A 21,214-nucleotide genomic window follows, 5' to 3' on the forward strand; every position below is an offset into this window, starting at 1 on the left:
CATTGCTTTAATTTTACTTACAAGATTTCGTCACCTCGTTTGTTGGATATTATGGAAATTTTGTTTGAACGTAGCTTTAATTTCCATAGTCCGACCGAAAATTTGCATTTTGATTTTCGGAGTTTTCCCGACATGTGATGGCACCAAAAGCAAACTGGATGATTATGGGAAAGTTCCTTCGTTGCAACTTGAGTTTTTCGATTTTGACTGTGACAAAAATTAGATTCCAACATTAAAATAAGCCTTTGAGTCATAGAAATATGATTCCACTTTAAAGTGAAATTATGTTCCACTTCGTTTTCAGTCGAAGCATCCGGTATATTTGAATCTAAGTCTTTTTGAAATCCCGTCGTTTCAATTCTAAATTATCTACTTTCAGCTAACTATTGTGTTTACCTTTTTTTGCAAATCACCTTTATGTTTCAAAATTGCAGTGTGTTTGGGGTCCAAACGATGAAGGAATTGTGTTTTTTGGGATTCAGAATGCTCCAGTCAAATTGGGAAAGATATACTGCAATAACAGAGGGTTTGTTTATTCATGCAGTCAGTATCTATTTTAGGTGCGATAATAGTTCCAAAACTTTTTTTCGATTTATCAGTTTTCAGAGGGACGTTATTCTATTACGAGTTCGCTTCAGCAAAACTAACTCCATTAAGTGATAAAAATGTCTCAGTTGAAGGATTATCATTTTCTCCAGATAAATCTAAACTGATTTATTTTCAACGCCAACCTGGAGGACCTCATTTTGCGTCAGTTACCTGTCAGTTGGTAGGCTTCATTGTTATTCATTGTAAATTTGTTTTGCAAATCAACTGATTTCTCAAGAATTTGTCTTTCATTCCACGGTAAACTGTATACTGCAAAAGGTTTTGGTTCTCGGACAATGTGAAAAAGCTTGTGTGAAAGCATCCGCACGTTTTCGAAACCGTATTTCGAATTTAGTTTTTAGGTTTTTTTTTAATATATATATATATATATATATGGTTATTTAAATCTTTATTTTATTTCCAAAAAATTGCAAAGCAGTCCGCTCTCAATAATGCCAATTATAATGATTCTGCAACTATATCTACCGCTATGGAATGTTCTTGCATTTTTTGAGCCAGTTAATTTAAGGTGTTGCTAATATTCTGAAACTAACTTTTTAAGAAAGACTATTGTGTTTAGATACTTAAGTTTTTTAGGTGAACTGGAATAAAACCGAACAACAACTACTGGTCCCAATTGTCACTACAGTCAGCGGTACTGTTCTAAATATTTTCTTGTAAGTAAAAGTGTCGGGTTAACATTTTTGCACGTAAGGAGCTTGTTTAGTAGCCATTAAATCGTTTTGTCGGATTTATTATTATCTTGATTGAGATATAGTTGTTAAGGAAAGCCAACATTATCAAATATTTTAAAAAATATTTGTCTCACTTCCTTAAACATTGTTGTGAGTATACACTTATACATTATTTTATATTTTTTTCGAAGTCATTGTCTTTTATCAGATCGTGAACAGTTCCCTGGACTTTATGCTGTGCAGTTAGCGGGGAGACCGTGGTCCAGTGACAATAAACGAATATTTGTTTCAACCATGTGGGGTTCTAAAAGAGTAAGTTCAATTTTTTTACAAAGCATAAAATTCGGAGGCTTTCAAATATATTAACCCCTTCTTTTAAAGTACATTAATTTGAAACTGTAGTCGTATGCAATTAATTCCTTATTAGTTCTATATTTTTCTTCTTGATTTCCAGGAAATTGTAACCATAAATACGGAAACAGGAAAATTGGACAAAATTACGAATAACGGTATGCACAGTCTGCATTGTTCAGAGTTTGTATTTGGTAGATTTGTTATTCTCAGACGTAGATATGGAGCAATTTTCTAAAAAGGAATACCAAAAAACCCGCTTTTTCAAGTGTTTGTTCATGCTTATTCAAATTTTGACATTTACTGTTTTAACTTAAAGACATTTATTAGTATGGTATCAAAAGAAAAAGTATTAATATGGTATTGAAAAATATTGAAATATTAGTATGGTTTTGCAGCATGAATAATTGTGAAGTGTAGCAATCTTCGTCGTAAGACAGTTCTAAATATATGCTTATATTTCAGATACTTTCCATGGAAGTTGGACAATACTTGATGTAAATGAAGATTGTTTGGTAGTGGTTTGTAGTGCGCCAAACCGTCCTCCAACTATCCTTGTTGGTCATGTTCCAAAAGTTGATTCGAGAGAAATGGTAATTCTGTTTTTCACTTGTAAGTGGTATTCGTTTGAAGTAAATAAAACTTGTTCGTAAAGAAAGTTGTCAGTTTACAGGAGAAATTGAGTGATTATCTTAAAATTTTGCAATTTCGCCTTTTCAGATTTCCAAAGTCATGGAGCATAATGGAGATGCTGCGGTTTCACCTCTTCAAATTTCCAAAACCATAGGGCATAATAGTGATATTGCATGTTGCACTTTTCCTGAACAGTTTGTTCTTTTGTATGTTGCGGGTGAAAAACCAACTAATTTTTATCATGACATCATGTGGATCACATATGACTTTTGCAGATTATATGGACTAGTCTTGATAATAGTTCAACTTTTGAAATTCACTTAAAATTGCTCGATTTTACATGGCAACTAGTGGATTTCGATAGAGGAGGTCAGTGTAAAAATTTTGCAGAAGAGGATTATGTAATTAGAGATAACTCTGCATATTCTGCATTTGCACATTCCGGTGGAACAAAGAATGATATAGCTGACAGCTGTTTTTTTTCTTATTCTCATTTTTAGTACCTTACTCCGTGCAAGAGAATTGTAAATTTTTTCTTCGATTTTTCAGTTCGAGGTTCATATGAAGGCCTACTGTATATTCCAAGTGAAACCGATGTTGTTCCACTAGTTGTAATGCCTCATGGTGGACCGCATAGCGCCACAATTGCTTGGTGTCTCATTCTTGTTGTTTATAATATTATTGTTTCTCCTCCAATACTAATATGTAATCATACCTCTGCTTTATTTTTGGCGTAATTTCAAAGGAAAAATGCAAAAATCAAAGGGAGGGCAACAAGAAATGAAAATACACATCTTTAGTCAAATCGGGTAGCTGCTTTGGTATGTTATATTTTCGATATTTCAGTTGGCCGAGTCGTGAGATCCTTTTGTTGTTGAATTCCGGTTATGCACTGCTTTTTGTTAATTATCATGGGTCACTTGGATTTGGTAATGATTTTGTGAATTCACTGCCTGGTAACTGCGGTGATCTGGACGTTAAGGATGTTCATGTAAGCCAAGTTACTTCCGAGAATAATATTAATAAAACAATTCAGTGTAACTTGCAAACTTTCAAATATTGATCTTCATTAGTGGTACAATAGTTTTGCTGTTTTATAAATTTTCTTTAATGCAGAGTTTTATATGCAAATTTGTTGCTGTTCGTTTGTTTTTACTTTAGACTCGTTACAGTTTGCTGTTCAAACAGTGTTAAACATGGAATCAAGATTAGATCGTTCAAGAGTTGCAGTGTGTGGCGGTTCACATGGTGGTTTTATTGTCAGCCATCTGATTGGGCAATTTCCCGTAATTTTTACTGTTTAATTTTGGCCTTTTCGATTTTATTTTTCAATTATAGGAATTCATATTATTAAAATATCGTTTTTATTTCTTGCCGAAACTGCTAAACTTTAGGATTTCAGGACTGCTACAAAGTGTGCATTGCTCGAAATCCTGTTTTAAATATTACAGGTATCAGTTTATTTCTTATATGTTATGATCAGAGATATCATTAAAAAAATGAGTTTTGCAATGGTGGAGATGTAATGTTGCAAAATGAAAAGATCAGTCAGCATAGCAGTTGATTATTTTTGATTACTGCTTATCTGGTCGTTTACTTGATTACCCCTTATTCTGTGTGCAAGGTTGAGAGGTATAGAAAGATTTTAAAAGAAAAAAGGAAATAAATATATAAAAGTTTTGTACTAATAAGTACCGCTATATATTTGAATTAAAATTTTTAGCCATGTACGATTTGTCTGACATCCCTGATTGGTAAGTTTTTTTTCTTTTTTTCCTCCCAAGGAGAGTCAAGCGAGATAACTTTTGCTTGTTTACTTAAGCATGCGTCTTTTCACAGATGCTATATTCATTTCCGCGATTGCTCAGAGAAAGAATTGTCTGTTTCTTCCTGTCTTATTTTGTTCGAAATTAGATATACACTATGTGCACTATGCTCATAATACTTTGGTGTATCGAATGCATCGAAAACTAGGCAATTGGATGTGCATAGTTCAATAATTTCAGGAGTAATGTAATTAATGCACATTTGTTGGCACCACAGCCGAAATTGCTTTTCTGATTTTCAGGTCAGTAGTAGAGGCTCTTGGTCGAAATGCAGATGATTGGCAGAAGATGTTGACGGCAGAAGACCGTGAAAGAATGTACCAGAGTTCGCCGATTGCTCACGTTGAAAAGGTCTTCAGTTTTTTTGTTTGTTTACTGAGCGCAGAAATTTTGTAGATATCGTTAAACACTTTCTGTAGTCGTATAATGAATAAACGAAATAATATTAATAAAATAGGAACAGTAAAATAAGTTCCGAAATATTTGTAATTAAGCTGGATTATTATTCACCTTCAAAGAATGATAAAATAATTTACAAGATTTTTCGTAGAGTTTTGTCATCAGAACGGAGAATTCAATTATTTAAGAATCAGTGCTTTAGGTTGTCACACCATACTTACTTTTGAATGGTGAAAAAGATTTACGTGTTGTGAACCATTATCGCGCTTTCATGCGTAACCTGAATGCACGCCAAGTTCCTAATAAGTAAGTTTTTAAACATTTGAAAATGGATGTTTTTCTTTTTTGGAATTTTCAATGTTTTATCCTTTGGTTTTTAAGAGAAATAAAATTATTTAAGACGGTATGTTTGATTTTTTATGAGTTGTTGTGCCGGTATTCCTTATGCGGTGGGAATTATAATGTGTGTTATAATTATGCGGAGAGTCGTAATGCGTTTTTTTTTTGAGATATAATTGAAACATTGTTCATTTATTGTGGGAATTCAGAATTCTGTCCTATCCGCAAGCGTACCATTCCTTGGAAGAAGTTGACGTGGAGGCAGATTGCGCAATCAATACCGTTCGTTGGCTCAATAAGTATCTCAATCAGTGATTTCGTTTCCTCCAATTATCTTTTTTGCTGAGCTTCCCAGTTGTTTAGTTAGTCAGTAATCTGGCTGAAAATAACTGGATGGTATTTTGAATGTGATTTTAACATTACTTTTAGGCCATCGAAATTTCTTTAATATCATGAGTTCCTCAAACGGTACTCCATAATGTTGATAGCAGCTATCCCTTCATTTTGTAGAAATGAACTTAACCAGTTACGGTTGTTTAACTGAAGCTTGGATTACCTAAAAACCGCAAAATAATGAAACAGCTGCTATTAACATTGTGGAGTATCGTTTAGGAAGTTCGCGATGGCATTACAAGGACTTTCGAGTTTCTTGAAAAGTCAAAGTTTAAGGTTCTTTGCAAACCCTGAAATAATAGAAGTGTTACGGATAACTGGAGATGTGAAAGTTCTGCATTTATTTTCCTTACATGTTATTTGATGCTTACTATAAGTTTTTTGTGGTTTGTTTCATATTTTGTAATTTATTAAGATAGCAGGGCATTCAAATAATGTCTCTATCTCTTCATGGAAGCTTCTGAGTGGTAACGCTGATAGAATGCAAGTAGATGCTCTTCCACAATTGTTTTCTATATCTTTTTTCGTTATTTTCCAAAATGCTACATTTTTCTACATTTATGATGTTTTTCTAAATATGCTGAGTAAATAAAGCACAAACTATAAGGGATATATCGAGATGTGTTGAGGTTTATTTATAGTTTCGAGTTATGTGAAGCGAGTGGTCGTCTGATCTCACTTGAAATATTTCGCATAGGGAGATGAAGTAATGCACCGTTGTAGCTTATCGAAAATCTATCCAGAGGGAAGTCTGGTTTGCGAAATTTAGTATGTATCGATAAGCCACATGGGAACCGCTGTGCTACTTACTTTCACTGGCTGATTTCGCGCGTACGCTTTAATATTACAGCTATTGAAGTGTGACTCTATAATCTTCATGAGAGGATGAACTATCAGTTAGGAAAGTTCCTGTGGTTTACCTGTCTTACAAGGCAGGGATTGTGGGTTCGTACCACTGAAGGAGGGATTTGTTTTTGTAAATGTAGCAAAGGTTTGCTGGAAGCATTCAGCTTGTTATCTAGATGGAGTTATGGAATTTCCTTTCAAAATGATAGGTTGGAATTGCGGAGGTTGAAGATTTAGTCTTCGTTTTTTCTTCATTGGAATGATGAAACACTTCTTTAAGAGAATGAAAAGACTTATGAAGATTGAAGACGCACTCCATGCGCACTCAGTTTATTTTATTCTGAGTGCTCTTGACTTTCCTCCGTGGTAGAGAAACATGAAATCTAACTTTGTTAAATTCAATATCGTTATTGTGAAAAAGTAAATAAATTGGGTTGGTCAGCTCCCCATCATATGATGTTAGATTATTCATTATTTCCGTGCATCTTTTTTCCGTATTTTGATCTGATATGTTAATATCGATTTCTTTTGCATTGAGAAAATATGATTCAACAGAAATAGTTTTTTTTTTCCTTTCTATAGTTACGGGATGTGCAACTTTTGACTAGGTAGATTATGGAGCGTTTTCATGTATTGCTAGTTATACTTTGTGGTATATTATGTCGAAAGAAATTCAAGGAAGGACTAGGACTAGTTAAAGTCTTATGTAGGTAATGTTACGTCTGAGCGTCTGATGATGGTTAGATTCATTTCAATGGCAGGATGGATATTGACTTTCCTTGCTTCAGTTGTTCAGAAGAGGGAAATGCTGGTAAGCAAAAAACTCAGTATGTTCATCTTGCATACATTAGTAACCTCAGTTGAACTTAGGAGCACTGGGAAAGAAAATATGGTGGAATAGGAATATTATGAAGAGAATAAACGAAAGACAAGTCGTAGTAGTAGTGAATTGATGGACAATTGCTAATGGTAACTATAATAGTAATAGTATAGTAATATCATATCGGTAGCATCATGATATTTGTAAGATGTCGCTGAAAGAAAGGCGTTATTTTCGATCACCGTTCTGTTATTCATCACATCCCCTTAATTAGCAGTTTTGCAAGTGGAAGAGGAATGGTGTGAGTGAGGGTACCGCTAGCTGTTACGAGTGACTATTTGAGACTACATCGCATATACACACATGCATATGTATATGTAGTCTAATTGTAAGGGAAATTCTAGACAGAAATGTGCTACCAGCAATAGAGACAGGTGAATAAATGGGTGGAAGAGGTCGTGGCAGTTGGCAGTTACTTCAGCTTCCACTCCAACGACAATATGAATGATGCGGGGACCACCAACCTATTATTGCTTGAATGGATATTGATCTGTACGCTTGTCGACTTCAATCAGTTGTAGTTTTGACGCTTACCCGTTCTTTTTTTGGTTAGGTTAGCGTATCATCAGAAAGAAAATCAGTAATAACAACGATTTTGTTTGAGGAACGTTGTGTCGGATAGTATAATATGAAACAGTCGGCAATCACTTCATGTTTTGGATGCGGCCATGGTTGGTGCTGATTCTCTATAGATTATTCATTTATCATGATAAACTAATTCATTGCATTGGAAAGAAGTGGATGGAAGCATTTTTAAATTACTATTAAGCCTGATGAGGTTCAAAATGTCTTTATTCCAAGTTAACCTTACAATAAATTAATACTGGATCATGGACTTTATCATTTAGAATAATTACAATTTGGATATTGGTATCAGCGAGTAATAGTTTAAAGAGTTATGTTTTATACCTCTATATATCGTTGACAAAAATACTTTTCACGTGAACAGCTATTGCATAATTTAATTTTTTTGTTATACTTCTCCTGATAACACAAGAAATTGAGTTAAATGAGTTTTAGTTGAGTTTAAATAAGTTTTAGTTTCTCTCAACTCCGTCATATTTGTTGACTTTTTTTCTAGCTAGATTACTACTATTTTTGGCGACATACTGCAGTTTAATAGAGTGAACCTATTCACGTCATCATGTATTGATGCTGGTTTTGATTACACATATCTTCGCGGATAGACAGATGTTTATGGATCAGATCGATTTGCATTCTCCCATTACTACTACAATTATGTAATAGAGGTGAGGTCAAATGGAATCGGGTCATTGGTGACTTAGACAGTCATTGAATGTAGTGAAAACGTTACTATTCTACATGTTTGGTTTATAATTGAAGCAGAAAGCGATAAGAGTTTCATCCGAGTGATGGGTTGATGATGCTTTTTTCTCTCTCCTGCTTGACAGTCACTCGTGATGTTACGATGACTGACGCTCTTGTTCATTTTTAATTTCTTTTTTTGATAACATTCGTTAAAAGGTCTTCACTGCTGTTCCATCTCTGAGTTTACAAAAAGTAGTACGAAAGGCAGAACACTTCATCTAAATATATGCTGCAAACTTTTCACTTTTCGAATGGATCTACTCCCAATCTCTAGCTTACTTTCATTGTCACTTCTTTGTTCTTTGGGTTTGAACAAAAACATTGTTTTATTCACATTCATCCATCCTTCAATATTAAAAGATGGATTTTCCCTAGTACTTCTTCACTCCTCCGAAACCATTCTTCAATTAGGAAGTGTAATCTCACTGAAATATACCATTGGATCAACTATTGAAGGGTTAAGGACAGTGATGGTTTTGCTAATTATTACGATGGATGGTTCACTTGGATTGAATGGAAAAGTGTTTGTCTGATCAGCAGTATACTATTTTTCTTTTACTATTATTCCTTATCTATTTGTACACCATGACCATTATCGTATCATGGAAGTTATTGGCTTAATCCTTACAGCCTCTCTCTTTGCCCGCATAAATTCACTTTTGGAGATAAGTAAATGAATGGAGAGCTTACTTCCATTACTCCGAAATAATCTGCGAGTACGATGAATCCACGATTAATGATATGCTGTTATACTGTATGCATGTATTTTATGTATATGAATATGTATTGTGTGTGTGCATGTCGGTATGTGTATGTATATGTATGCGTCTTGTGCGCATGTCTATGTGTGTGTGTACCATGAAATTAGCATTCACTGACCCTATTCCGATTAAGTTGAACTTTTTGAGCGTGTTTAATCTCACTCCGTCGCTCTTTCTATCTCCCTTCCCTCGCTATACGGAACACGTCTGTCACTAAGTGCGTCTGTATCTTACACTTCTTTCGATGTGACCTATTAATCAAAACCCCATCTCTGCACCATACATCTCTCAAAGAGCAGCCAATCATCCGAATTGAATTCACGTTCGCTACCTACAGATAAATGACCAGGGGTTCTCTGTATGCTATCCCATCCCATTCGCATCTGCTCCGTTTTGTTTCGGTGCGTTTCATCCTGTACCGTTCCTTGTTGCTTGCTATCCACTTTCTTTTTCCTTTTCTTCCTGAAGGACATTCTGACGTCATCTTTGCGTGGTACTTTTCTAATTTCGAAGTTTTTTTGCTCGTTTCTCCTCTCTAAATGTGTCGCTTTTTGTAAATGAATTTCTGTACATAAACACATGTGGACGATGTGCTTCGATTGGAACGAAATTTTCTTAATCATTAATTAACGTATACCTTTACCGTTTAATTTGCACTTTGACGCTATTGGCCGATTTCTCACTCGCCAATGACCGTTAATTTTTAAAATTGTTTTCTTAGCTGTTCAGTTATTTGTAATTGCAAGTACATCCACCTTCTTGTGATGCAAATAAGCATGCATATATGCAGGAACTATATTTAAGTTTGTGTATGTACAACAAGATGTGAAATCAAAGCTATCGGCCTATGGCTCTTTTTTTAAACTCTGCTACTTAATATACTATTAATAGCGATTATTTATTACTTTAGGACTTGTTTTCTTTTATTGTGACTAGCGAGATCAATGCCGTCAATATCAGCCCTCTCACCTTACTACTATAAATCATTTCATCCTTTGAAAAGTGATGACAAGAGTTTGAGAAGTTGCGGCAACGAACATCCCACATCCACACGTTACACGAATGCGCAGCAATCTACACAGTCCCTCTTCCGCTTAGTTCTGCAAAGTCAGGTTTGTCTAAATCTTTGACATTTTTCGTGCTACTTTGTTGTCGGTTCGCGTTAGTTTCCGAATTTAAGGTTAGAGAAAGTAGCTGAATGGGAAATAAGATCACCTGAAAAGTTATGCGCTGTATAAGCATATAGAGAGGTTAGCTTAAGATGATAAAATACTATGACGAGCTTATGTTCAAGACATCCAGTAGTTTTCAGACTGCATACGCGCAGTACGTGAAGCTGCTAACTTTGTTTGTATTTGCTGTTGTCCATGTTATGTACATGATACCATTCTTGAATACTTTTGCGGTTGTGACTTCCAACGTCGATATGACCGATGTGACGCCTAATACTGGATCGTTCCATTTCCGGCATTTTGTTGAAATTCTTGCCGATGTGAGCGACTTATGTTTGTTTAAAGTATTTAAAACTAACTTTTCGTGATGCATTATATGAAAGCAGCATGCTAAAACTTGAACGGACTATGAAAATAAGGTGCGTAAACAGTAATTTAATTCGAATGTTGAATCAAAGCTAAGGTTTGAGTTGCAAATTTGAATGTTCAAATTTTTTATTACATCGTAGCTTCTAAGTCAGATACGGACAAATTCACTCATCACTTTAATTATTACCGCTTTTGCTCTGTTTGCTTGCCGATTGTAATTTTTTTTTTAGTACAAGAAGAACATGTGGATGATTGTGGGTAGTATGTGTGTTGCGCTGTCCACTTCATGCTTCATCCTTACGCTGAATGCTTCATCACGGAAGATCACTTATGACATTGTTGTAAGTCCTTATTTCTTGATTCTATTTTCCTGCTGACTAAAATCTCTTATATAAAGTGCTTGGACCACTTCTGACATAAGGCTTTTGTAAATCTTAGTTTCCATAGGTAGTAATGGGTGAATAATTCGGAAGAGTTGCTTACTTTCCCGACGGAACAATTTTTGTTTTTCTAGGCCTTTGTTGGCCTATATTTTTTCAACTTCAGGTACGAGGAATTGATCTTTTGACTTTTGGTACTTTACCATTTTTCCTGGTCGCTAGACTGATTTTGCTGAGCAGTATCTTTGAACAATTACCTGTCGTACTCCGTGAAATTCAGTTTATTCAATATTCGAAACAACTGAGTACCGCACTTCATTGCTCGTTTGTACCTGTCAAAGAGGTGAGTTACATTAATATTGCTTTTTATTGAAGCTTATTCTTTGATGTACCTGTGTTAAAAAAAGCTTGCTTCTTTGTTACATGGGAACATTACAATGTGGAATATGTTTGGTTTTGAAATTTTCAAATATTTGTGATCATAAAATAAATCATAGATAACAATTCGATTTGCTACTTTTCATTTCATTAAGTCGAAATTCGTTCGGATTCAGGTTCCTCTATGCGATCAAGTTATACGAAATGCTCTTTTCCCGGCATATATGCTCAAATTTCTCATTATATTGGCCATCTTGACAGTTGCTTACATGTTGTTGGCTTATTTAATCGAATGGTGTTTGAGACACTGGTTTCCACCACAGTTTCCAAACACACTTCTAACTATGCACCAGTCGCTGTGACTGTCTAAATTTTTGGTCCGGGAATTGTTATGAGTGAATCGAATTATTCAGAAAGTATTTATTCATTTGAAGGAATTCTTCTGTTCTTCAGGCATTGGCGAGTCTGCTTGCTACAATTTGTCGACCAAGTTGTTTGTTTTGTATACAGTGCCCTGTGCATAATGTAAATGTAGTTTACGTTGTTATTTTTCAAATCTATGCTCTTTCCACCTTGCCATTTTAGATTAGTCAGCTGTTTAGAATTATGTGTGTTTCCGTATTTATCACAGAAATATTTACTCATGGTCCAGAATAAATCTGATTTGTACAAAGCATCAGGAAAATCATTTTGGAAAAAGCACAACTTTACAGAAACAGTTGGAAGTTTCCTGCATGTATTTCAACAGGAAAGATATGTTGAACTCGTTTTCAATCTGGATTTATATTTGATTTTAGTTTACTTGTAAATTAGTTTTATTTCAGACTTTCTTTGTATGGTTTGATACAAAAATGCATCTTCTGTTTCATTTCTTTTGCAGAAAATGTTTGTCATGCCTTGCGCCACCCTATACTATTTGCAAACTAAGCATTGCGGTCTATTTCGTTTTTCCTTAATGTAGTAGTCTTTTGCGGTTCATGTTTCCATGCGCTCCTTTCATTTTATGAGCCAATTATTCCTTCGAACTTCAGAACAATTCCACATGATTTTAATTAGTTCCACCTATCAGTGCAGCCTTTTAGTTGCTCATTACCCATAGATATAGACTTCAGGTCAACCGGGAGTAACCACACTACGCTGGAAAATGTCGCAGTATGTTTGAAAGCAATGAAGCCAATTATGAAGACTGGACAAGTCAGTCTGAGTCTCTTTTTGGAGTAATAAATTTATGTAATAAGTTTATCTTTTTACAGTCTGTAAGATTCATTATTGCTAGCAATTTCAAATGAGGCTCGAAGTATGGCTTTATGAATCATTGGTTATTAGCATACTTATTTCCAATATTTGGGGGAGGCAACTCTGATTTAGGACGTGCACTGACTTCTCCAAAGTCTGAATTCCGGCATTTCCAGAACCGTATTTTGCAACATAAAGCAAATGAATTCCTCGTATATAATCAGAAACAAAAGTTCAGTTGTGACAATCAAATGACAACCAATAGTCGAGAATTGTGCGAGTGTTGGAATTATGCTGGTACACAGTGCTTGATTTATTAGCGCGTTTTTTTTTCCGTTCATCTCCCACTTCCTCGACAACATTCTTAACATACAGAACAACTATTGCTACCCTTCTTTATTGCGTCGTTCCATGTGAGATAAAAGGAAAAAAGTTTTTTCATAGTTCGTGACCACTTCTGAGCAAACTGGTTCTAGTGACAGGAAAATCATTGTTATGTCCTAAAGCTCAACTGTAGTGGTAATAATACATTCACGATTTTCAAAATGTTAAAGATATATTTTTAACCTGCATGTTATGAAAAATCAAACGATGAGCAATGTTGCCGTTTCAGGATCGGAGGTATCGTATAATTTATAAGGTAGCTGTAACGATTTCGACTGATCGGAAAAGCACAACAATAACTCCCAGAACATATTCACTAGTTAGAGTTCTTGGAAGTACAGCTTTAGGACTTGAAAAGACATGTGAATTAAGAAAGCGTGCGAGCTACTCGAAGTTAACGAAGCAATATATACTCTCCGATCATAGCATTATGTACATTTTCATCCCAATAGATCTTGCAGTAAAACTGGCCAGAACAAAGTCTTGAAGAGTAGTGGGAGAAAAGCATTCTATGAATATGTACCTGAGTCGGAGTCGTGGACAACCTCCTATATACAAAATTACTGAAAGCAGAAGACTGTATATAAATATGGAATATGAACACAACAAAATCAGAAAGTCGCACGAGCCTGGAATCAGCTGGGATGTTTGCTGGATCGAGCTCCACCAAATAACCCTGCTGATTTCAAGGGAAGTATAACAAATAAATTCATTGGAGGACCACATTCAGGACATTGTATTCCCTTCCCAAATGTCTGCAAAATATGCCTCATAATATAGTCATATTATGTTTAATTTTTTTTGCCTTGGTGATTAGATCAGCTAACCCAAATTGTGAATACTTAGGGCAAATTGTCATTAATTATAGCAGCGGTGGCAGTCCTCATGTCTTCTTCAAAACTGGCATGTTTTCTAGACAAAGGCGGCGGCGCTAATTTAAGTGGTTTTGTTGACAGGGCTACAGATCCGAAATCTGTATTTGAATAGTAGCGTTCGCAATCACTCTGGAAAAAATTTTTTGAACAATAAATTTATAAATTCCTAAGAATATTAGAAAAAATGCAGTATTTAAAATCTAATTTTCTTATACTGCAAAAAATTTATGTCTAATAAGTCTTCTTTTGCTGAATAAATTTTCTCTTCTGAATAATTTTTTCCCATAGATTTTGTTATCTTTTGCTGATCTGTCGGATGATTTTTTCCATCCTCTTTTTTCTAAATCTACTTCTGCACCTAAAATAAATTATGAAATAGCACCTGCGGTCCCACTTATCCTTATTTCATAGAAATTTTAAAAAACATACTATGGATGTTGGGGTGCTTAATACACTGAAATTTTTGGAAAGGGGACTCGTTTGTGCTATGAAAGTTAATGGACTGTGAATAGAAAGTGGTGTGTCGGGGTTTGATCCGCTTGAGAAGCGCGAACTGCATCGTTCCCTACGCTGAAACCATATGTTGCTGAGTGCATAGGTATTTGAATTAACTATTCAATAACAGATTATTTATTCAATTTATTTATTCATAAGCTAATAAATTATATAGCTAAATGATGAATTAGTTCCTTCCTAACTGCTGTGAAGCAGGAGCAGGAGATAGGAGATGGTATTTGTTTTCAGCTTTTCCTCGTTCACTAAATCCTCACTTTATATCTTTATAAACTTATCTACCTTGTGTTTTTTATCGGATCTGACGAACCACTATCGTTTTTCCTCTTTTTCTTCCTTATCTTTCTTTTTTTTTTTAAATTTAAACACGAAAAAACACTGCCGTGGAAAAGGCACCCAGCTGAATATGCTGTAATCCATGTAAAAGAGAGGAAGCTCATTTCACAGGAAATAGTAATATTAACATTGAAACGAGCAAAGATAATTCCTACTCATCCACTATGTCCATACCCATTCACATTAGTTTAGTATTCTCGAGATATCACCTTACTTTCTTCCTAACAACCAATATATATGGACAATCTATTAAATGTGACTTACTTCACAGTCAAGCTTTCGATTAATCACGGCCATATAATGCGATACGGCCTGATACACGAAGCGATATTGCTGTTCAGTTTGTACCATACCTGACCGCTGCTCACGAATCATTTGCACAGTACGCGGAATGTCTATTTGGCAGTGTGGCCCTAAATTAAGTTTTATTAAATTTTATCATCCTGATTATCTTGCATTGAAATTTCGAAACTTCACGTCCCACAATATAGCAATAAATGATGGAAAATAAGAAATAATGAACTCAATGCAATGGAGTTCTGCATGCGATATGAACTTACCTAAACGTTTAATTTGATTGAGGAGAATGTCAATTACAATGAACGTCCCAGTACGACCTATACCAGCACTGAAACGCTTTGAGCAATGATCAGAATGGACAAAAATGAGTTCCCCTTCAGAACTCAGATCTCATTATAATCATAGTTCATAAGAATCACCCATAATTATATTTTGGTTCAATTAAACCAAAGAAATTAAGTTGAATATGTGAATCTTATCTATATTTCACCTGCAGTGCACAATAATTGGGCCGGCATTTTCGTCACAGTGATTTTCCTCACATTCATTTACCTTCTCAAGAAAATATAAAACAGTTCTCGGATCCGTAGGGCAGCCATGATCAGGCCAGCCAAGGAACTGGAAATGCCATATCAATCGTACTTCATTATCTGGAACAGCAAATTAAAGAAATGCATATTCAGAATCGTTGTTTCTATTTTGTATCGAAAACTTAGGAATACTTCTAGAAAAATCGCTTAAGGGATAAAACATACCATGGTTTGTGTTCATGAACTGGATCAACCGTGCTGTGTAGTCTGGATTTTCAACTTCCTATGAAATAAAATCTGAACTCCACGATCTTTGATTAATTTAAAAGATACCAATGTAATAGAATGACGTACTTTAATGGCACTAGTAATTCATATTAATTTAAAAAAACGACAAGAGACAATACCTGCAATGACTTAATGACCAACTCGCTACTTTTTCCGAACCTTTCTATTTCGTTTTTAAGAGGCCAATATCGGCAACATTTGACCTGAACAAATGAACTGTGGTTTGGAAGTTGAAAGAGTAGTTTATCTTTTACTTAAAAGAGATCAACTGAATCTCAAAGCACAGTCTATCTCTGTTAACAATCCTTTACATAACTGCCAACAGCGCAAGATCACTGCTGTATTGACTCTACTGTTCAAAAAAACGTAGGAAAAGAGCCACCTATGTTAGACCTTAACAGTGTAAAAGGCTCAATCTCTTTTTTCTTTCTTTTTTTTAAAGAAAACCCAATGTAACTTTTCGTCAAGAGCATTCTCAATGATCAAACGAAGGCTTAACAGTACCGCAATAAAGCAAAATGCTAACTCTTCCTCTTTCTACTTCTTTTGTTGTCATAACAATAATTCGAGAATTCTGCTGCCAAACCATATTCCAGAAATCATCGATAGTGTTAGGCAAGCAACCTTGTGTTGATATGTAGCTTCGACGCAAACCAGCAAAATCCTGATATTCGTCACCAAGAATCTAGAATTAACAACACAAAAAGTAATTACTTCCGTAGTTCCTATGTTTCCGAAGATTATAAAAAGTATATGGAAGCAAGATAGTCTTCATCGAAAGACTAATGGAAGGAATTCGAAATAAATTCAATCAGTTGGTCCACCCGCTAATGAAATATTACTAAACAATTGTTAATGACAATATAAAATGAAACCTTGATGTGATTTGCATTAATATAATCACTAGAATCTGCGTCACTGAAGTTCAGAACAATTCGAGTATGATCATATGGTATGATATTCTTATAGCGATTCTTACACACATTACTGATCTTCTTCCCTTCACGTCGACTAAGGAACTGCGTCGGTTCTTGATGTTGCAACCTCTAAAAAAAACTTTCGGTAACGATTTCTTTAATGATTCTTATATTGAATTTCAAATAGAATCAGAAACACACAAAACAACTTTCTCCGGAAATCTTGAACAACGTTGCAGTAAGTCAGCTTCTAATTTCGTCAATTATATTTTTCACCCTTGCTGGATGCAGAATAATTATGCAGCTATAACGCCTCCAACAAATTAGGGATTTAGAACATTTCTGATAACAATGACCAACCTCAAACTCGTCCGCAAATCCATCCTTTCCCGTAGCACGATTAATTTGCTCAAGTCGATGATAACGTGCGTCAATACCAGTCGCTGGAACACGCGTTGACGGGAGAAGCTATAAATTTTATGGGAAAATGTAGTTTACAATTTAGTAGTAATAATAACAGAGTAAATTCAGCAAAATGTTTCATTACGATTCCATAAGAATATCTTAATTTTATTTGAAAAAGGTACCTGTTTAAGATTAACAACTGTTCCTGCTTGATCTACCATTGGATTCCTTGTGTAATGTTCCAAAAGTTCGCTGATAGTCGAGAAGGTAGCTCCACCACCGATATCAAATTTTTCATTCTATATAACAAATTCTGGATAATTTGGAATATCTTGTTCTAAATAATTCTTGAGAACCTAAAGACGATGAGAAACAAAAGATTTCGTGACGACAGTTCAAATTTATCAACATTACCTCCAAAAGCTCAATTTAGTGTTTACTTTTTCAACCAATAATAACTTGCTGCAAAGTTGAAACAAATTATTCAGAAATGTTGCAGAGTTGCAGTGGTTCTTATAAATTAATTACGCATTTTACGAGAATTACCTTATTGTAAATCATCACATGTATCACTTTATCATCTGCAGCTTTCACTGAAATAGCAAATTGTCCTGGTGAACTATGACTTTCTCTCACCAAGTATGTTCCATGCTTGCCTTCAGCAAGAAGTAATCGTTCTGCCTCCGGTCCTGATAAACCTGCATGGAACCACCTTTCTGTGGAAGGACGAGAAAAAGCCCATCCAACAGCTTCCGTTGGAGGTATTACCAGAGGACATCTGAATCGAGTGCAAATCAATATCCATGATACTATAAACTAAGAAACGGTTTTTTTTTAAACAAGTTACATTTAATTTATTCATATTTGAAGTTTTTCTGTATATGTAAAAACAAAACAAGTCGTACTTTAAAACAATGACTTCACCATCCCTTTCTCGCAGCTGTCCTGGATTCTCGACGTAAAATTGAACAAGTTCTGAAAGCGATGCAAACGTTTCACCACCGTATAAATCCAAGCAGTCCCCATTATTCTGTATCTTGACATGTTTGATACGATCACCCTTGCTGAAAAGTTATTAATTTAATGATTGTTTTCTAAGTTTTACTTGTTTTCGGAAAGTATGCAGGTTAGATATAACGTACTGAACAGACAGTGTGTAGTCGGACGGACTGGAACCACTGGGACGAGCCAGGAATGACCCTTCAGTACCACATGTGTTCAATAGTCTTTCAGCATCTACTCCGGAAATGGGATAATAAAAATTTGATGGCCTGAAAAACAAGTTTATTATTTAGAGAGAAAAAAAATGAACAAGTCACTTGCATGAATCCAGGCACTAAAATGAGGCTATAAGCGTTATGTAAGAAAGGACCTGATACTAATTAAACTGTTATTTCAAAAGTTTTCCGGCAATACTTGAAAACACAAACTGACCTACTATATCTTCCAAGTCCTTTATTGTTTTATTACGATCCATAACTATTTCATTTAAATACTCTCTAATGGTTATTACTCTCCCTGTACAACATTTTTTTTTGGACAATTCCATGAACAACAACTCTTCCGATACCAGCATGCGATAACAATAGGCCAAAGAATAACGATCAGCAGTCCATAAGTAAACCATAAGATTCCTTTAAGGAACTCACATCCGGACAAAGTGGAATGGATTTGATAAAAGGTATTCACCTTGTGGACATGTCTGTCATCCGATGATCGAAATATGCAATGATTAACAAGCGGTTAATTCATCAAAGAATCGTGTTGACAGTGATCTTTCACCATTAACTATACAAATTAATAAAATACTGGCAATCTCATTAGTATCATGTCCTCCTGAACATTTGATCAGTGACTTGTTTACTCACTGAATTATTCAATATTTCGCTGAGTCGCTCTTACGCTGACATCTCACTTGAATTAGTGACAATTTTAAGACTTTGCAAATCTCGAATGTAACGAATGCCACCCTAAAGTGATCTTATTTTCAATACAAGTCGAAAGCTTTATCCTGAAAGTGTCTAACACTAATTGCATGGCACACCTCACCAATATCCAAATAACATCATCCCCCCCAAACGGGGACTAAACTTTGTAAATGCGCTTAATGTACAGTATGTGCGGTACTTGGTTAGCGCACTCGGAATGTTATGCAAATTTTAGTCTTAGTGTCAGGGAACTGGAAATTTGAGGTTTATTTTTAGTGCATTGATTCCGAATTCCTGCTTTGTGAACCTGGTAGTTGTTGTAAATATTAGCGATACTTCTTTCACTATTATACCTTCATTTTCACTCTCATTCTTTCGCAGTCTGATTTTTCACAACTCTTTCAATTAAATTACCCTTTCAACTAAATTACCGAACACATTTTGTTAATCTATTGAATGATTTGGATTTGGACAGTTTTAGTTTTTGACTAATCAATACGTGTAGGATATTCGACTTATGAATACATCCTCTTTTGCATCCAATATTATTTAAGTTACAATAGCATCACTACGAAATGTTCAAATTGTATATTTTGGAAGTAATAATTGAATATTTTTTGAAATGTCGGTTTCCATCATCCAGTTGTTTTTAACTCTGTTTAAATTCTGCAAAGGAAGAAAGTGTTCTAAATATATTTTCATCCGATGTTAGTGCTCAAAGTCAGCTTCCAACAGAATGTAACTGAGTGATACTCTGGCAGTGCCAGTAAAAAATAGGACGGAATAACTGCCCATCGGGATTATGCATGTGCATATGCTCTGTCAATTATATATTCTTGGTCGCATCATTTCCGCTAATTTATTCTGACAAAGATTCTTAAAATTTCACAGTTCACTTCCAATCGCTCTTTCTGATATGATTTACAAGCTTTTTTTCAGTTGTTTTTCTTTTTCTAAATAAAAATCCGTTTTCTTGAATAAACCCTCTTCTTTCCGGATCACGCAAGGAGTATTTGTTGACTGATAATGCTGGCATACTATTTGTTATTTATAAGGAGTAAACACAGAATATCTTTAATGAATGAACAAATTAGATGATTTACCCAGAAGTTTCGCAGACATTTGAAATTTTATTTCTTTTCACTTTTTTCTTCTTTATTTTCTGGGAAGAAGTAGTGAAATAATGCGGCCAAAAATAGGCCAAGATTTGTTGCTGCAGTGAGCAGCATTGCTCCAATGATAGAATAAATTGCAATTTTATCTGCATTTGAACTATTCTCAGTAAATTTATTAAGTATTTTTTTCAACATGTTCCTTTGAACCTTTCTTATCTCTAGTTTAAGGTTATTATAGACCCGTTATCATAACATAGTTTTTTGTGTCGTACATTAATTTATCATTTTCGAGCCAATAATTATTTTAGATTTTCATGCTATTAAAATTTCTTAGACAAAATCAAACTTTTCAGAAAGTTCTTTTAACTCACCGGCTTTGCTGTAAATTGCAAAAAAATTTTTTCCGTCGGGCATATTTCCACTTTTTTGTTTTTGAATAAGAGATGAGTGAGTGATGAAGAATTCTTGGGCTATTTTCGGAAATGGCTGAAATGCCTTTTAAGAGATCAGTCGCCGATATTGGTATGACGCCTGTCAGAAGTGAATAGAACGCTTGTGATAAAGGCTAAAGGTGCTCTTGAATGTGTATGTGGAAAACACTCAAGGTATTCTCCAGACTTTCCATTTTGTTTATTGGTGCAATATCAATCTTAAGATTGCCTAGTGAAAATTTCGGGATTGGAAATGGCGCAATTTGAAAGCAATCATTAACAACCCTCCACTGAGCAGTATATTAATTGAATCATCAATTTTCCGATGCGACCTGAATAGAGTACCGAGATATATCTCCTCTAGCAAGTCCTTCAAAAACTTCAGTTAGGCAGAGAAAATATTCCAAATGAAGATCGACAGGTGTCACCAGTTCATTAACCAATGGAAGATTGTTATCGTCGACTATTGATACACGGATTTTTGGTTCTGTCTTACGAGATACTTGCTGGACCGGCTTACCGATCTAATAATATATGATGTGATATTTTTATCGACAAATTATTGAGACAGAACTTGTAGTATAAAATTATTCAACGGTTTTTTTTTTTTTTTTTTT

General features: G+C 34.8%; 4 protein-coding genes across 5 annotated transcripts in view; 2 read left to right on the forward strand and 2 right to left on the reverse strand.

Annotated features, from left to right (window-relative positions):
• Nucleotides 1–5,834, forward strand: part of LOAG_17363 — a gene marked incomplete at both ends in the record, with an annotated part of 10,357 nt that extends 4,523 nt beyond the window's left edge. Inside the window, 15 exons of one of the 2 annotated variants that reach the window (XM_020450022.1) lie at nt 435–526; nt 607–769; nt 1,186–1,243; nt 1,492–1,595; nt 1,738–1,792; nt 2,100–2,227; nt 2,543–2,636; nt 2,817–2,919; nt 3,114–3,258; nt 3,440–3,553; nt 3,670–3,718; nt 3,991–4,021; nt 4,336–4,444; nt 4,695–4,798; nt 5,041–5,146. In XM_020450022.1, coding sequence (XP_020306353.1) covers nt 435–526; nt 607–769; nt 1,186–1,243; nt 1,492–1,595; nt 1,738–1,792; nt 2,100–2,227; nt 2,543–2,636; nt 2,817–2,919; nt 3,114–3,258; nt 3,440–3,553; nt 3,670–3,718; nt 3,991–4,021; nt 4,336–4,444; nt 4,695–4,798; nt 5,041–5,146 — 1,455 coding nt within the window. Of the gene's footprint in view, nt 1–434; nt 527–606; nt 770–1,185; nt 1,244–1,491; nt 1,596–1,737; nt 1,793–2,099; nt 2,228–2,542; nt 2,637–2,816; nt 2,920–3,113; nt 3,259–3,439; nt 3,554–3,669; nt 3,719–3,990; nt 4,022–4,335; nt 4,445–4,694; nt 4,799–5,040 lie in introns of both variants that reach the window. The other variant, XM_020450023.1, reaches the window with a different exon arrangement.
• A 3,460-nt stretch (nt 5,835–9,294) lies between these two features.
• On the reverse strand, nt 9,295–9,513 carry LOAG_05246 (hypothetical protein; the record flags this gene model as incomplete). The annotated part of the gene is made up of 1 exon (XM_003140783.1): nt 9,295–9,513. The coding sequence occupies one exon, from the start codon at nt 9,511–9,513 to the stop codon at nt 9,295–9,297; it is 219 nt and encodes a 72-aa protein (XP_003140831.1).
• Nucleotides 9,514–9,945: 432 nt separating this feature from the next.
• Nucleotides 9,946–12,044, forward strand: LOAG_05247 (hypothetical protein). Its single transcript, XM_020446797.1, has 5 exons — nt 9,946–10,152; nt 10,353–10,532; nt 10,812–10,922; nt 11,128–11,304; nt 11,516–12,044. Exons 1-5 carry the CDS (start codon nt 9,985–9,987, stop codon nt 11,699–11,701), a joined length of 822 nt encoding a protein of 273 aa, XP_020302904.1. The 5' UTR covers nt 9,946–9,984; the 3' UTR covers nt 11,702–12,044.
• Nucleotides 12,045–13,748: 1,704 nt separating this feature from the next.
• Nucleotides 13,749–18,964, reverse strand: LOAG_05248 (protein-tyrosine phosphatase). The gene is made up of 15 exons (XM_020446798.1): nt 18,813–18,964; nt 18,266–18,394; nt 18,029–18,187; nt 17,670–17,901; nt 17,306–17,422; nt 17,079–17,186; nt 16,677–16,847; nt 16,328–16,486; nt 15,921–16,004; nt 15,739–15,796; nt 15,474–15,633; nt 15,244–15,311; nt 14,948–15,096; nt 14,264–14,404; nt 13,749–13,963 (listed from the first exon to the last, which is right to left on the reverse strand). Exons 1-15 carry the CDS (start codon nt 18,830–18,832, stop codon nt 13,802–13,804), a joined length of 1,917 nt encoding a protein of 638 aa, XP_020302905.1. The 5' UTR covers nt 18,833–18,964; the 3' UTR covers nt 13,749–13,801.
• Between the last annotated feature and the right edge of the window lie 2,250 nt (nt 18,965–21,214).

This window comes from Loa loa, assembly GCF_000183805.2.
Source record: "Loa loa unplaced genomic scaffold supercont3.66, whole genome shotgun sequence".
NCBI lineage: Eukaryota > Metazoa > Nematoda > Chromadorea > Rhabditida > Onchocercidae > Loa > Loa loa.

Bases quoted from the DNA above. Each gene is read 5' to 3' on its own strand.
- LOAG_05247 (XM_020446797.1), top strand. From the start codon at position 9,985: ATGCCGTCAATATCAGCCCTCTCACCTTACTACTATAAATCATTTCAT. The intron at 10,153-10,352 runs GTTTGTCTAAAT...AGTAGTTTTCAG, and splicing joins GCTTAGTTCTGCAAAGTCAG to ACTGCATACGCGCAGTACGT. The intron at 10,923-11,127 runs GTAAGTCCTTAT...TTTCAACTTCAG, and splicing joins AGATCACTTATGACATTGTT to GTACGAGGAATTGATCTTTT.
- LOAG_05248 (XM_020446798.1), bottom strand. From the start codon at position 18,832: ATGACAGACATGTCCACAAG. The intron at 15,797-15,920 runs GTATTGTCTCTT...TTTATTTCATAG, and splicing joins TGGTCATTAAGTCATTGCAG to GAAGTTGAAAATCCAGACTA. The intron at 15,097-15,243 runs GTAAGTTCATAT...AACTTAATTTAG, and splicing joins CAATCAAATTAAACGTTTAG to GGCCACACTGCCAAATAGAC.